Source organism: Anser cygnoides, chromosome Z (genome assembly GCF_040182565.1).
Source record: "Anser cygnoides isolate HZ-2024a breed goose chromosome Z, Taihu_goose_T2T_genome, whole genome shotgun sequence".
NCBI classification, from domain to species: Eukaryota; Metazoa; Chordata; class Aves; order Anseriformes; family Anatidae; genus Anser; species Anser cygnoides.
In genome coordinates, this window is record NC_089912.1 from 79,834,111 (window position 1) to 79,851,648 (window position 17,538).

Below are 17,538 nucleotides of genomic sequence, written 5' to 3' on the forward strand. Positions count from 1 at the left end.
CATAAAAGCTTGTCAAAGACAATGACCATAATACAAACCACTTGCTGAGAACTCATATATTCATATGTCAAGGGATTGGTTTTTCCACATTAAAAATCACTGAAATCAAGTTATTGCTAATAAAAGTCAAACAAAGAAAACAATTTTCTTAGACCACATCATTAAAAATGCGTTTTCCTTAACAGTGATAACCTTGGCTTTTGACATGCTCCTTTTGTTATTATATTTCTTTTTTTAAAATGCAGTGGGAGATTTCTCAAACTGTACAACATCTAATAAAAAAAAAAATATCTGTTATATTTATAGATGAAACAGGACTGAACATCTCTGCTTTGGATAAATAACTAATTTCTCTTTAGCTACTCTAGTAATTCTGAGGTTATCCTAAATGATACTGACTTGATCTCTTGATATACACTTATTCACAACTTCTCTGACAGGATTTTTGGATTTCATATTTTAGACATTCCTGTTACCCAAAGTAGCTAAACATTAAAAGCAAAATTTTATATCTTAGCCATAAGTATACCAACATTGTCTGTCAGAGACAGAATAAAAAATACAATTAAACAGGCCTAATATTATTTTTTTTTGGTCATAAAATGTGTCTTAAAATGTACAGTGTGCAACACACACAAGGAAACAGTTAGCAAGATGTAAACACAGGAAAGAATAAATAAAACCAAAGCATACTTTTCCAAATGTGTAGAACCCAACCCAAGGGAGATATCTAAGAAATTACGCCAAGATGCTTCTGAAAAAAGAAGAGAAAGCAGTGCCCTCTGCTGGTAAAGTTCTGAGCAAGTCACAATCCCAAGGGCTTTTAGCATCTTCTCTGTTACTTTTCCTATGCCTGGCACCTGAAAAAAAAAATCATTAAAATTGGAAACTTCCCATTTGTGTGTCCAATACCAAAAACAATTTAAATCAAACACAACTGGCCAGGTTACTTAGAAAAATATATTTCTTCAGTGAAAATCTTTCATTTAGAATATAAGGAACATAATGATAAATATGATTTCTCCTACCTTTCTAATGGGCAAATCTTTTATGAAGTCTAGCACAGCCTGTCTCTCTGGAGAAATTCTGCATTGCCCATTAGGTTTATTACGATCACTGCACATTTTTGCTAACATTGTATTCGGAGCTATTCCTTAAAAACAAAGAAATAAAAAACATTTTTAAAAAATACAAGACAAAATTTAAATCATTCAATTTTTAAGAGCACAAGAGTAGCCTACATATTCAGCAAAGGCAAGAGAACAGTAACTAATGATAACAAGATTTGTTAAAATCCAGTAAAAAATTTTTGTGATGTGAGAACATAGATACGGTAGTTTAAACATACTTGATGCATCAGATAAAGTGTACCTACTATTTTGAGACAGTCAGGGTAACAAAACATGTACATGTCATCAGTCACAAGGGATTAAATAACAAGTGTTTTAAAAATACCACAAGTTAAATGGTTGAACAATTTTATGATGGTGATTATAGTAAGACAAAGGAAATAGTATAACAGTAATTATAATAAACTTCAATGTGAGGGAGATTTTTTCTTATAGTTCAGTAAAAATACTACAGTAATTTTGGCAAAATTTACCAAACTAGTCTTTTGTGGACTACCACTGCTGAAATCATTTAGAATTAAAAAATACATAAATATTTCACTGATGCTGTTTAGAAGGAATAAGGAGGTGTTGCTCCCTTCTGTTAAAGCAACTGGCCTAACAAATGAACTACGGAATTGGCTAGCAAGCAAAACAGTATTACTGTACAACAGCCCTAGTGGTCTAAAATTTTATTTGCTTCTTGTTATAATTGTCAAGATGGCAGAAGTAATTCTATTTTATTATCACTTATCAGTATTCTTCAATTAGCCTTCTAACCATTTTTGTTTTGGGGGCGTAAAATCCCTGATGCACTTGTAAAAGCTGTATCTGGTTTCTAAACAGTAACTTCTCCTCAGGAAGACGATAAGAACTTCATAAGAACAAAAATAGGAACATTTAGTAAGAACATTATTTTGCCACCATTCATGAAATAACACGTAGGGTATCTCATCTGCTTCCACCTACTATCCATTCCTTTACCTCTGCTTAATTTGAAATTTCCCTTGACTTCCACAACTGCTAAGAACATTCTCATTTTTATTAGGGACCTAATCCAGATTATCATCAAAACAGTTGAGACTTACAGGTAGGTTGTCTGAAGACAAAAGACAGAAAACTCATATGGTTAAATATTAAAAAGCTACTGAATATTTTATTAACTTCAACACATGTACTTCTCCAAGAACTAGCTTTTTAATGAATTTTAATACTGTATTAAGCAAGGAACAGTGTGGGGAAACTACTAGAAGTAGCAATATGCATCTAATATTCAAACTAGCAACAATTTAGCAATTGGTTACAGATTACTCTACAACCACAAGCTTTTGAAAACAACTTATATGAGGCACTAAAACAAGTACCACCAGTGCTAAGATTAGCTCCTAAACCCACTGGTCACTTCTTCTACAGTATTTCTAATTCAAGAAAGAAGCAAAAAGAAAGTTATAACTGTTTCTATGATTAAAAAAATAGGAGTGGCTTTGATAGACATAACATTTCTTGAAAAACTTGAAAATCAGTCTTTACAGACATTCAAAGGGGGCATATTTCTATGCAACACAATACTGTGGCAATGCTTATTTCTTGTGCTTGTAATGCCCTCTGAGATGACTGTAGAAGACACAGTGGAAATACAAAGCATTATTTGTGTGTTTGAATACCTGCACTAGCAGTCAGTTGAGTTTTCTGTTCAATCCTAAAGCGAATTTCTTTCACAGCTTCCTCTGCAGAAGTTCCAAAGACAACTGAATTTTCCAGTGACTGATCTTTTTGTCCAGGGTGGTCATCCATTAGAGGAGTGTTGTCTTCAAACAGCACAGGTGAAGAAGAGAATCCATCTTCATTCAATTTGCCAGACACATTTATATCCTCTTTATCTAGGTTACACAGAAACACAAACAAATTAATCTGTCCATATACAGCATATATTTTATTGATTTCCTTCTGCTGTGGTGGAAATGCTTTGATTATCAATTTTATTTTTTCAGTTTTAAAAAAAAATTGATTATTTAGATAAAATGGTCGCATTGTGTTTTCATTTGAAGAAAGGAGAGCCACAACTGTTTTGTTCTTAATATGATTTTAACTTGGCTGAGACTGGAAGAATTGGCTAGGAGATTGGACTTCATTTCCAGAGAATCATCAAGGTTTAATGGCTTGTTGCTGCAACAGCAGAAAATCATCACAATTTTGGCTTTACTTTTGTTTCATCAAAGTGAAGTCCAGATGCTTCCTTTTTGTGGAAATAAAAATCCTTTGCACAAGTTTCTTCAATATTGTCCAAAGATATTAGGATTCTGGAATATCTGATTCTAGAACAACCAACCTGGCAAGCTTTTCAGCTGCAGTCATTGTAGAACAAAGAACGTCAGCAACCCTTTGTCTGACTCTATAAACTTTACTATTACGATTCCACATTACCCGTGTTGCATGTGCTTCAAAAGAACACAGATAACAGAAGTCTGAAGAGGCACATGACTACATATAAGTGATATTTGTTTTGTAAAGACAATGCCAGTTTGTTTCTTTCTATCCTGCTAATGTTTTTCAGCAAAGTATCCTTCATTACCCTCTTAATGGCTATTTGGATCATTTTTGAATACTGATAATACAAATGCTCCAGTTTGTGCTTCGATCGACTACTTGCATGACTCCTTTTTATTATTCCCAATTGGATACACAGCTGTGGGTGTGGATCCAACTCCATCTCACAGAGCCATATGAAATCCAGCCATATTTTAAGCATTACTGTACTTCTGCAGTGCTCATTTCTTCACACATTTTTAGTCTTGTAAAATCTTGTAAATAGAGCTTACGCACGCTGTTTTTGCAAACAATTTCTCACATTTCTGATGTGCAGGACTCATAGTATTCTAGAATACACTTTGGTGAATTACAAATTAACATTAGAACAATACATTTATTTATTCTATACCTCCTTAAGTCATAAGGTCATAAGATTATTGCTACTTATTTGCAAAATTGTTATGTTCAATTGTAAAGACAAAATACAATCTAAAACATGTAATTGGGTATAATAAATCTAGTACCACTTTTCACACATATGTATTCAAGAGTTAAAAAAAAAATATCACTTCTAAATCCTAATCAGCATGGCACAGGTGACTAGTACAGAAATGAACCTGTAACCTAACAAATAATGGGTAGATAGTACGTGGACAAATTACATTCAGACTTAAATACCTGTATTTTAATGGGTACAGCTTATCTGAAACATATGTTATATGCATGAACAGAGAGAGTATTTTGCATACCCTTTTCAGTAGTGCTTTCTGTGCTGAAAAAGAATCTTCTCTTATCTTCAGGCCAGTTCAGTCTTTCCTCCAAGTGCTCTGTTATATTCAGGTAGGCTTCATCTAGGCCCATAGGCATAAAATGGGGATCGTATTCAGCCAGTATTTCTCTAACCTTCATAAATGATAGAGAAAGCTTAAAAACTTGTTGATGTAAAGGCAGATTTTGACAGACAATTATTAGGTGAACAAATGTACTCTGAAACTTCAAGATGACTGATCGATATTAAAACCATTTATAGAACAAATAATTTTGTGATATAGAAAAATTATGGTACTATTTCTCTCAAGTAGCATGATATCAATAATAGGCAAGAATGGGGGGTTAGAGCATTGTATTTTACTGCAATGGTCACTAAGATGAGTGAGTAAGCTCTCAACAGACACCAGGTTCACAGTCACTGCAGTAACCACCTGAACAAAACTCCAGGGATCTAGGAAATAGGCAGAACCTCAGAATGAGCACATGAGCTGATTTACCCATCTGTGCACTGTCTGTCAGACATCAGATATATAAAAGATAAGAAAATCTACATCTTAAATTACATTCAAATGAAAGTTACAGCCAGTGGTTTAGAGCACGGGTCAGTGCCACTGGCAAAACTTTAATGCTGAATACATCCTCCAAAAAGGCAAAATATTAAATTTAACAGAATAAAATCTCTACTTTTCCGCCCTTCCTCCTTCCCCTCCAACTTTTCTTCTTGTTCTTCTTTTAAGGAGGAAAAACTGACTGCATCATGTTTTCTTTATCAGTTTTGGTCAAATTCTTAGGTATCACAACATTTGATCACATGCACCTCATCTCTCTGTAAATGATTACTGATAGGATTCACTGCTCAGCTTTTAATGACAAAATGAAATTTATTTAGTTTGTAATCCAAATCCCAAGAGAAGAGCATAAATATAAACACAAAACAACTATAATTTTTAATACTTTTATCCCCAAAGAACAAATGAAGCATGTATCATGAAATCCAAGATTATTACCAAGGTCAAATCTATTCTGAAAGAGTAATATTTATACACACTTTGGAATGGAAGTGAGAAGAATCAAATTCAACCAAAATTAGTCAGTAGCTTACTTCAATTTATGTAAAGAAATTGAGGCTTCGTAAAAGTAAATATATAATTACATCTTGGCATAATTTTATTGAAGTGAAGGAACTTGTAACATGCATGAATTTAAGATCTACAAAATATTTTTCTTTTCTTTCCCTTTTTTGTTTAAACATGATTTTTTTTGTATGCTAAGTATTTCTTCTGGTTCTAAGTAAAGCTACTTGTATTCAACCAAGATGTAACTTCTTTCTTCCCTAATTGTTTGCGCTTTATTTCAAGTTCCTTCTTTTAGAACAAATGAATCTGCATCTTGAACTCAAAAATGCTCTTGGCCTCCCTCTTCAGTAATTAGCATTCTAAATGATGATTATATATTATATGTAATTATTACCTCTATGTTGCTTATGTACATGCAGCTTCCTAATAATTAGATTACACGCCATGATTTTGAAATTTTAAGAATAACAGGTCTCAACTGGTATCACTAGCTCATTACACGGTTTTGAAGATTACTATCTTTATCACTACTGATTTCATTAAAACTGCAGCAGGGGTGGACATAATGAAAAACATCTCCTGTCCTGAAAGCACCCATGTTTTGTTTAACTTATGTTCGAATACATGTCACTGAAGAATTTAACATTTAAACCAACATTTAATTTAACACTTAAACTAAACATTCTGTCTGTCTGTTCTGTTAAACTACTCCTTTTTATGTTATCTAAACTGGTAAAGTCTAGAACAAAGTACATTCATATTTGGTTAGTGTTTTCATTTTCCAGACTTACCTCTTTACTCACTTTGCCATATTTTTCAAAGTTTAATGGTACTATAGTTAGATGTGGACACAGCTTTTTAGCAATAAATCCAGGCATGGCTGCACGTACACCAAATCTCCTAGCGTGATAGTTTGAAGTAGACTTAGGAGAGAAGAAGTAAGTTCAGTGCACAGTTATCAAGTTTTCTCACTTAAGTTTAGTGTTAAATAATCAAGTTCTAATCATGTAACTCCACACAAAAAAGACTGACAAGGGTGAGAATTAATACAGATTTTTCCCCTTTGTCTGCTTACATCCTTTAAAATTTTATCAGTACACTTTCTACCAAAAAATAAAATCCAGCTTACATGGCATAAGAACAGACAGTTGCTCTACTATTTGTTATTTCTTTCCACAGTCATAACATTTCTCTTTATAACAGTGTCACTATATGATGCTATTATTGCATGTTATTATGCTTGAGATTCATGCAAGTGATTTCTGTATTAGCTTAACATTTGGCCTTACCAACATACTCATTGATCCCACTGCAATAGGCTTTTCCTTCAGCTCTGGATTGTCTCTCATTTCCACAGCTGCATAGAAGGCATCCATATCAATGTGTACAATAGTACAGCTAAGGTTACGGCTCTGTTCCAGTTCTATCACAAGTCTGTCCACCTGAACAAAATAAGCCAGTAATTAAAAAACTATTAATCTTGCAGAAGTGTAACAGGACAGATGATTCTAAAGACTTTAAAAAAAAAAAAGTTGTTTCTGGTGACACCTGCTCTCGGACAGAATACTGGTATAGCAAATGGTACAAAAAACAACAAAACAACTCACATGAAAAAATACGCCACCTGATTCAGACAGAAACTTGGTAAGACCCATTGAAGATGCAGCTTTTGCTACTGTGATGCAGGTTGTTAAAAAGAAAAACACAAAACACCTGAAAATATGTAGATGGAATGTGAATTTCCAGCACCTAACTGATGCTACACACTTCAGAAAATTGGCTCAGACATGAAGAAAAGACCAGTAACTCAAAGAGCAGAACCACCTATCTTGTCTCGTCAAAAAAAAAAAGGTCTTAAACAAGTTCACGTACTAGTAATAAAGTTAATTAGTTCATAAAATTCCTCAGCACTTGTTACAGAAATATATATAAGGCTGGATTGTTAGCAAAATTGCAAAGCGACTTTTGAAGAAAAGATCATACATAGAAAATAGTTAGAAAATACTGCCTTTCTCTCAAAGAGTTAAAGACAAATCTCCTATTAGTAGACTGCGAGCTTTATCAGTTCCATGGGGTTCTGAATCAGGAGCATACAGATCTCTCAACAAAAGCAAACTTATTGTGCTTCTTAATTTATTTGCATTCTTTTACTAACAATCTTGTAGATCTTGTGTTTGTTTCTGAAATCTATGTTTCTTTTGACTATGAATGAGGTACAAAGAAAGCACTGCTAGAAACTATGTGTGCATTACTTAAATCAGTAGGCCTTTAATTTTCTGTTAAGATCATAGAATCATAGGGACCCACAAGGATCATCCAGTCCAACTCCTGAGTCCCCAAAGGGCCACCCAAAAAATCAGACCACATGTCTGAGAGTGTTGTCGAAATGCTTCTGGAACTCCAGAAGGCTCGGTGCTGTGACCACTGCCCTGGGGAGCCTGTCCCAGTGCCCGACCACCCTCTGGGTGCAGAACCTTTCCCTAACACCCAGCCTGACCCTCCCCTGTCCCAGCTCCATGCCGTTCTCTTGGGTCCTGTCGCTGTCCCCAGAGAGCAAAGCTCAGCGCCTGCCCCTCTGCTCCCCTCGCGAGGGTGATGTAGACCACAATCCTCCCCTCAGTCTCCCCTTCTCTGAGCTGAACAATCCGAAGTGACATGAGCTGCTCCTCATTTGTCTTCCCCTCTAGACCCTTCACCATCCTCATAGCTCTCCTTTGGACACTAACAGTTTTATGTCCTTCTGGCATTGTGTCACACAGTGCTCGCAGTGAGGCCGCCCAGTGCAGAGCAGAGCAGGACAATCCCTTCCCCCGACCAGCTGGCAGTGCTGGGCCTGATGCACCCCAGGGTAGGGCTGGCCCTCCTGGCTGCCAGGGCACACTGCTGGCTCGTGTTCAGCTTGCTCTCGACCAGAAACCCCAAATCCCTTTCTGTGGGGCTGCTCTCCAGCCTCTCGTCCCTCATCTGTACATATAACCAGGGTTACCCCTTCCCAGCTGCAGAATCTGACATTTGCTCTTTTTAAACTTCATATTGTTGGCAATTGCCCAGCTGTCTAATTTGTTCAGATCTCTCTGCAAGGCCTCACCACTCTCAACGGATTCAACAGCTCCATCTCATTTGGTATCATTGATGAACTTGCTCAAAAAACCTTCAAGTCCTTTATCCAAATAGTTTATGAAAACACTGAAGAGGACTGGTCCTAAAATGGAGCCCTGGAGAACCTCACTAGTGACACATTGCGAGCCTGATGTAACCCCATTTACAAGACCCCTCTGGGCCTGACTGTCAGCCAATTGTTCACACATCTTATTATGCTTTTTGTTAGCACCACACATAGTTCTCAGCAAAAGAGAAAGTATCAAAAAAAGAGAACAAAGTGCTATCTGTGATTATCCAGCCACACTAATGACTATGCTAACCTCTATTTACACAAACAAAAGGTTGCTGCTGTTAGCAATGAGTTTCAGGCATACCAGAGCTCAAGAAACACCCATTGCAAAACGGGACAGAAGTAAAAGGACACTCACTCACATTCACGGCACTAAGGTACCATTGCAGAAATGTCTCTGGCTCAACTGCAATGAGTTTATGATCTGAAAAAAAATACTTATGTGCAATTTGCACAGTTACTTGAAGAGTTACCTTCTTATTTCTTGGCAGAGCAGCTTAATTAAAAAACAAAAACCACCTAATCTAAAATCTCATCCTTTGAAGCTGAAGATATTGAACACAGACAGGCAACTATGTATGTCCCAATTAAATTACCTGAAAAAGTCTTTTCTTTGGTTTGCTCCAAATTCATTTGAGCAGTGAATTGGGGCCTCAGATTAGGCTGTTACATGTAGAAGAGTACACCGTGCTCCCTGAAGCTGAGCAAACTGGTTTAGAAAGATTAAGGGCCCAAGTGGAAAGTGTTGCTGGCAAGCCATTCAAATAACAAAAAAAGCCAGCTACTCACATGATACATATGGAAGAAGAAGTTTCTTCCATTCTTCTTTCACTTAAATCCTTCTGAACAAAGTTGATTTTCTTTACATTACAAATTCATCAAGAGTTCAAGTCAAACTGTCATCATGGAAAGCATCCTTTTGTTTTTAAATTATATTTTACAAAGCATTTTCAGGCTATTCGTAAATTCAAGTTGCTTAATTACTTTAATGAAGCAGTTTACTGTCAATCATTATTCTAGCTACTTAATTTCTGTATTTCAATTTATCATATTTATAACAAACTTTTTTGCTTTTACTCCCCCAGTGTATTCCTAACATGATACTTACTAATCAGATACTGTATCAGTCTAAAGAATGAATGAAAATTACACTAAACAGAAATATGAAAATATAACTTCAGTAATAGTGACTGATTAAAATAATATGCCAAAACAAAAGATACCTAGACTTACTCAGAGAATCCTATGCAAATCTCTCTTTAGTAGGGCAAAAAAAAAAAGTTATGAAAAGCTCTTAGAGGCAAGGTAGAGAAGTTTTTTAAAGTTGCTTTTAATTTTCCTTTGAAGGTAAAAAGGGACAACATTTTTTAATTAATATTTTTTTTATTTTCTAGATCAAAAAAACACTAAAATGTATGACTGGTATGTATAAGTTTACTTTTGCCTATAGCTACTTGTATACAATCTAGAGTAACCTCTCATTCTTTATCTTATGCAAAATACAAGTTTTCTATCGTAATTTGCTTTATCAAAGAAAAATATAAACGGATTATTCAAAATCTTTTATATCTGTAAAAGCATCTGACAAGATGAAGAGATAACAAATAATGATACTACTTTTTTTAAAAAAATAACGATTGTATGATACTATACGGTATATTATTTCCCTTGTGAGAGAAGGGCATTTACTAGCAAAACTTCAAACTATTGCTTGGCACACATAGACTCTAGTGGTGAGAAAGACAATATTACATTGCAGATTCTATATTTCATTTATGCTATTGTTTCCCTACGTAACCTGGATTTTCTCCAAAAAATCTAGTATGTGGGAACTTTTTTGTTGGTTTACTTTAACATCACAGCTCTTGCATTGACTGCCAGCTTAGGAAGCCATATCTCAATCTCTAACCAACCTACAAACACAACTTGACCTGAAGATGAAAACTTGCAGCACTCATGTTTGCAGACAACTTTGTAATTCCAGAGTATCTCCCACTTATAAACCGTAAGAGAACAAATCCTCTCACACTATATCAGGAGGTAGTACTGAAACAAAGAGTTGTTAAGAAAGTGATAGAAAATGATAATAAAGAAAAAGTTGATAATGAGAGCCAAGTATATCCATACCTGAAAGACCTAAAGAAGGTGATTAAATAATACCCAGCACATATTAAGGAATCCATATAGGACAAAGACGACTTGAGACATGGTGGAGATAACAGCCTGGGGAAGATTTACTGGAGGGTAACTGATGGGAAATGGTGGAGGCATTGAGGAACCCACACAAAGAGATAAAGACTGGCTGAAATAGGAGACTGAGGACTTCATCACAGACCCTGGGGGTATAGACAGAAACTACTTCAGAACTACTACAGAAGGACAACTGATATTTATCTGGGGATGTGGGACAAAAAAAAATAGATTTAGGATAGAAAAAAATGAAAGAAAGTACAGAAGAGAGCAAAAAGGTCAGAACCTGTGATAAAGAAATTAGGGTAATAACAATCACGGACCAGAACTTATTTGCATACAGGGGATGGAACAAATATGCAAGATTTCCAGATTTTTTACAACTTGGTTGTCAAAGATCTGAAATTAGCCATCAGAAAAGCATGCCTCTCATCACCCTCTAATAACAGTCCTCAAGCACTATGGCAGCTAACTTAATAGTTATTCAATTAGGAAAAAAAGGAGACTGTTATTTGAGCAAGTGGCAAAGATTTCAAATATGGGGTTTGAAACGCAGGTTTTAGTAAGAACCACGAGGTATTTTCTCTCTTTAAACTTCTTTTTGCTTTCATATGAAGCAATTTTCATACAAATCATTAAAAGAAAACAACATTAATTTTGCAAGATCAAAGAATCAAGTTCAGAAAGACAAAGGTAGTCAAAGCAATTCAAATATGTTGACTTTCACTATATGCACTACATATTCTTTAATTATATACCTATATACTAATTTTATAAGACCCATGTAATTCATTTTATAAGAAATCCTGTCCTCTGTAGAATAAAGGATTCTGTTGGAAAGAAGGATGGAAGTGGAAGTATGTTTTCATGCTTCATAATTTAATAGTTTTCATAATTAAATGACTCAAATGCTACCCCAGAAAACTAACAGTAATGACTAGCAGAGACATAACTGAACCATGCTAAAAACTAACAAAAATAGTTGAGGCATACAGGTTTATAACAAATTTTTTTCAGAGGGACTCTGTACTTGCAAGCTTTTCTGGGCTCAAATTTGAGAAACTGGCATCTAATTTAGCAATGTGATCTTCAAAATATACAGTGAACAAATAAAAAGATTGTACAACAAAGATCAGGACCTGTAGTCATCACAATGGCTTTCAAAATTAATGGGTGTGATTAATTTATTTTTGTGCCCTCAGGTCTTCATCTGCAAATCAAAAATATCATTCTACTTTGCTTGAGTATTGCAAGAGCAATTTAAAGAGTGTACAACATAGAAAAGCCTACAAGGAAGTCGGTAATTCTTCATTTAAAGATGGATTAGACTAGTGTATAACAAATAAGGTTTGGGGCCACCCATTGAACAATGAGGACAACGGTAAATAATGAGTAACTGCTCACTCAGTGAACACTGCACTTTTCACTGAATGAAACAGGAAATTTTTCCTGTTAGGGAAAAATAGCATGCAATCATGTAATTAAAGACTGAATCACAGTGCAAATGAAAAAAGAACCAAATTAAGCCTCTACAAGTAACTTTAATTTTGTTGTGTCTAAGAATGTATAGCGTGCAACCTGGTGTTTCAGTTTTCTTTAAACAATATTTCACCCACAGTAATATTTACGATACTATTCTCTATCATTAGCATGTGAGAAGAGAAATAGTTCCTTCATCTTTCTAATTCAGGACACCTCTATTTCTTGTGACTGCTTGCCATTATTATTTTTTATTTATTTATTTTACTAATTAGCATAGATAAGGAATAAATTAATCCAGAATAGTTGACAGCTCTGATCACTTTCATTCCATTGCAGGTCATTTAACACAAAAATACACGTTCTAAGAACAGAAAGTAGACAACACTTCTATGATACTTATTAACAAAGTATTTAATGAATCTTCCATAAACCATAATGACATCCCTTTAAACTGTACAGATTTAGAAGAACAGGAATTACTTTTCTTCATTCTATTCAAATAAAAACATTTTAGTTAGGTTTTAGAACCTATTTAATCTTCTTCCAGCAAATTTTTATTAAGCTTACATCCTCAAGACACTGCAATTTTTTGTTTGCATGACTAACATCAAAACAGCAGCCAGTGTTGTGCTTATCAACAGAATTTACTGCAGTAAATTAAAACACACCAAAATGTTTATTTGCTGTTTTCTCCAAAAAAGGTCTTTACAAGATTAGTACCTGCAACTGTGCTTTCAAGAGCTGTTGTTGTGTAATTTTCTCTTTTAGCTGCATCATTTTTTGAATTCGTTGGTTAACTTGTTGATCTTTTTTAAGTTCGTTTTCATAAAATCTGGAACCCTTGAAGAAAATTGCAAAAACAGTAAGGTTTTATTTTTTTTGTCTTTTCCTCCAACAACATTTGATCTTTAGATACAGAAAACATGAGACACAGTAATGCATGCTTTGGATTTTCATATAACACAAGAAACCAGTGGTACTTTAAATATCTCTCCTCACATGACACAAATATAACATTCATCCTTCTCAGACCCATTCTAACTATAAGAGACAATTTAGAGAACTTGCTATGTTTACAAAAAAAACAAACCAACTTGTTCTAAAACCTAATAAAATAAAATTTCCAACACAGTAGAGATAAATGACAAACTATTATTTACAATACCCTCAAAATGAGGAATATAAAGCTCAAAAAAAATTGCTCTAAGCATTTTGTCAAACTTCCACACTGTTGAATCTACATGGAAATAATGGCATTATAAGTAAAGTCCACTTCTAATGGTGGGTATTTAACTAACCATTTGACCTTGAAAGGCATTGCAGAATTAGAAGCTATTTAGAAGAGGATGATGAAAAGCAAATAGGCATAAAATTCCTCGCTCTTATGTATGTAATTGCTACTTCAAGAAAAGGGATGAATAAGAGGAGATGTAATGAAAACATACAAAGAAGACAACAATGTAGAGATTGTATGTTGTGACATCCCTGTTCCCAACTCACAACAAATGAAAAAAGCCCTACAATGAAATGGAAAAATGGAAAACTCATAACCAGGAAATAAAATATTTTTCTCTTACAAGAGAAATAACATTTGTAGGAAGAGGTACCATCTTCTGTTGAACCAGCTGACAAAAATCAGCAGAAGTAGACAAATTTGTAGTTCAAAGTCTCTGACTACCAAACTTGCACTGACGCCAAGAATTCAAGAACAGTCAAATAAGAACCATGCATTTACATGAAAAAGCAAAAATATTCTCTTTTATAATTATGGTAAAAACTATTAATAGAAGGACTATATGTCATATCTTATTGCTTAGAAGAAATTAGGGTACGTTTTCTTTCTTCATCAGATATACATACCATCTTTTCTCCCCTCTGCAATGAAACATGACTTGTAGAGTCTCATTGAAAGAAATCAATACCAGAATGTTGGTGTGGGAGGCAACACAAATATTTAAGATTGGTATTAAAGCAGGGGGGTTTATGCTTTATTTTGGTTTTGTTTGTTTGTTTTACATCTCTTGCAGTATTTCACAGCTGAAATTATACACGTTTTTGTTGAAATACAATTATGGGTAGTGTTTTTAGGTTTAATTTTGAAAGGACTGCAAAAGAAGGTAAGTTTCAGAAACAACTGAAGCTTATTTTCAGATTTTTTGAACTATACCTGGTATTATATTCTCTTGCTTTATTGACAGAAATATATCCTAATACAGAGAAGCCTGTATATCAGTTTTGAAAGCCTATTTTACAGCTTATTCCATTTCAAAACAGGTGATGAAACAATAACTGTTCTTCAGAAATATTTTTTTCCAAATATTGTTATGAGGCATGTGTATGACAAAGAGCCAAGTTTTCAAGAAATAGGGAACAAGTAAAAGAAACATTTAAATCAATAGAAGCCTTGATGTGCCTATGTGCAGGAGCAAAGAAAAAATAAGAGGAATAATATTTCAGTGCCTTGTAGATTTGTGGCCTCCTCTGAGGATCTTTGATACAAAGCCACACACTATTAGCCACCTCTCTCAAGTACCATTTCAGAAGGACAAAAAGACAGGGACAATGGAATTCTAGTGAAACTATTAGAAAAATATGGTCCCATCAACTTCATCAGTTATGGAAAGGTGACCGATAGAGGTAGCTCTACTTGGGTGATGGGGCGGGCACTTCCTAACGAAGGAAAGGAAAGGGGAAAAGCCTAAAGAAGCTGAAACCTTCACAATACCTCTGAACAACGCAGTGCTATTTATACACTGCTTCAGGCAAAAAAGGAACACCTAATGACCTATTCAGTTGTGTTCCTCTAAGTCCCTGTGCATGAATCCACAGGTATGCTAACCTGCACTCCCTCCCCATGCATGCATTTCTTCTTAAAAGCTGTCCTCCATTTACACATGTGAGGGATAAAACCTGGGGTTGGGACGAAGAGGGGCTTACAATGTTGGGATGAAGCACTGGGGGGGGAAAAACGGTAATCAAACCAACCTTGGTAGCTTCCATGATGATTTTATTGATTTTCTCTTTATCCAAACCTTGCATTCCAGCTTTGTTATCATTGAGGCCCATTCTAAGCAGAAATCCATCATTACTAGAGCTGTCATCACCTTTTTTCATGTTGTCCATAGTACTTCTTGGAAACTAGTACTACTCTAAAGACTTAATATCCAGAAGAAAAAAAAAAAAAGAATTTAAATCATATTAAATCATATTTCTTTCTAAGCTCCAGCTAAACAACACAAAAATAATTTGCTGTGTATTATACTTATTCACAAAAACGACATACACAAATATGGAGACACATTCATGTAAAGTGGCTGGCCTTCCATACCCACCAAATAAAGCCATCTGTAAGTCTGACAGAGCTTCGAGACAGTAAGATTTTACTTTATGAGTAACTTAAAGAAAAACTCTTTTAAAAGCTGTCTTACAGAAATAATTGAGCACCACTAGATTCAGGTAAAGGCTAGCATCTTATACCCCATTATATAGCCTGCTAGACTATTACATAACAAAAAAAAAAGGAAACAATGATTTTAGATTGCAGAAATCCATTGTTCATTTAGTCCTCATTCCTGCTTGAGACAAGCCATGTAAACTTTCCCAGTATTTTCTAACTCAAATTCAAAACTTCTGTTTGAATTACAGCTCGTCTTTTAGAAACAGATGGCTTTAATTAAAGGCTTTGAATAAAACCTTATTGTTTAATTCAGGGTAAAATTCCTACAATCATTTTTTTTCCATTAATTTGTAGAGCCATGGCATCCAATTAATGGAACTTACCAAGCTTTTCCTACTCAAGTGCTGCCATAGACAAGTTTTTCCACATACAGGTACCTCTGATATGTGAGACATCTTCCTTTATACTTTATGAAAGTAAATAGCTGAACCTTTCTATAGGCTCTAATTACATGGTACATTGTTTAGATAATAAATTTATCTTAAAATGAACAAACCTAAATTAACCTCTTTAGCATGACCTTGTGGTCTTATTTTTGTTGGATTGAAACAAGCAGGAGTCTGATATTGTCCTGAATTATTTAACACACATTTATTACTGGAAAAGCATAGAGAAGGACCTTCTTCCTACTCGAAGTTGCTGACTCATAAACAACTTAAGCTTTACTTTCATGCAGGAAGCACATTTGCTCCTGAACTTCCTCTTCAAGCCGCTCCATATGACAGGAGCCCTTCCTGTTGGGAGGAACCACACCCTTTCAGGCACTTAGAGAAGCTCTATTAAATGCAACCACAAACTACACAATTCTAATAGTGTTACAACTTGTCTAAAGGGTATTTTAAAATGCTGCTTTTATTACTCCAGGACTTAAGTGGAACTCATTATCGACCAAAGTGAAGAATGTCATTATGTATTTTCACATTTAGAGCTAATTTTTTTGTGACGAAAGAACCACATGGCTGACTTTTTAAAATTAATGGTGCAGTGTTGGTATTTTCCTGAAGATCACCCCCTGAAACACTGTAGCCAACTGGAGCCAGCTATTAAAGCCCTTAAAAATATTCTGATAAAAACACTGCAATTTTAAAAATATTCCATTAATTTAGATTATTTTCTATGATGCCTTCCAAAGACTTAAGACCAGTTAAGTAAGGTTGTGTTTATCCACAGCTTGTTGCATTTCAAGGAATAGTAAGTACCTGGAGGTGCAGAGACTGGAACTCTTCTCTTGACCCTTTAGTAGCACTTTAGCTTCTATAGTGGCAACTGGGAATGGGAGTTGCTTCATAGCTCTTGTGTGTATCTATCAAATAAAACACAATGATGACGAAACGTTCATTAATCTTCCACTTACAGGAGGACAATCTCTTACAGTTAACAAACATTTACGAGAACCAGGCTGCTAGACTACAACCGAAGGAAAAAACACTGCAACACACACATCACTTCCAAGTTTCATCTCAAGCTCATGCACATCCCCATCTCAATTAGCTCCACAATAATTCCATTGTTACTTGCAATCTCTGGTATGTAATGGGCATAATTCTCAATAAAGGCTTTTCTCAAGGTAAATGCCCCTCCAGTACTCCCCCTGGTTCTTTTATCACTCTTTCCCTTCAAGAAGCTGGCATGAACACAAAGGTATTGCTTCCATTTCCTATTCCAGTCTTTGCAACTTTTTTTTTTTTTTAGCTGTTTCATACTCTTGATGAAGTGTCTATCCCTTGCACGTACAAATCTTTCCCATCCTTC

At 34.9% G+C, this 17,538-nt stretch overlaps 1 protein-coding gene across 4 annotated transcripts in view; it reads right to left on the minus strand.

Annotated features, from left to right (window-relative positions):
• The window catches only part of POLK (DNA polymerase kappa), a 35,579-nt gene that overhangs the window by 9,228 nt on the left and 8,813 nt on the right, over window positions 1–17,538 (minus strand). For all 4 annotated transcript variants that reach the window (XM_048053666.2, XM_048053667.2, XM_048053665.2 and 1 more), the window contains 9 exons: window positions 16,986–17,089; window positions 15,315–15,485; window positions 13,050–13,169; window positions 6,775–6,927; window positions 6,277–6,408; window positions 4,388–4,541; window positions 2,774–2,989; window positions 1,029–1,153; window positions 694–860 (listed from right to left, as the gene is read on the minus strand). In XM_048053666.2, coding sequence (XP_047909623.2) covers window positions 694–860; window positions 1,029–1,153; window positions 2,774–2,989; window positions 4,388–4,541; window positions 6,277–6,408; window positions 6,775–6,927; window positions 13,050–13,169; window positions 15,315–15,452 — 1,205 coding nt within the window. In that variant the 5' untranslated portion in view covers window positions 15,453–15,485; window positions 16,986–17,089. The remainder of the gene's footprint in view (window positions 1–693; window positions 861–1,028; window positions 1,154–2,773; window positions 2,990–4,387; window positions 4,542–6,276; window positions 6,409–6,774; window positions 6,928–13,049; window positions 13,170–15,314; window positions 15,486–16,985; window positions 17,090–17,538) is intronic.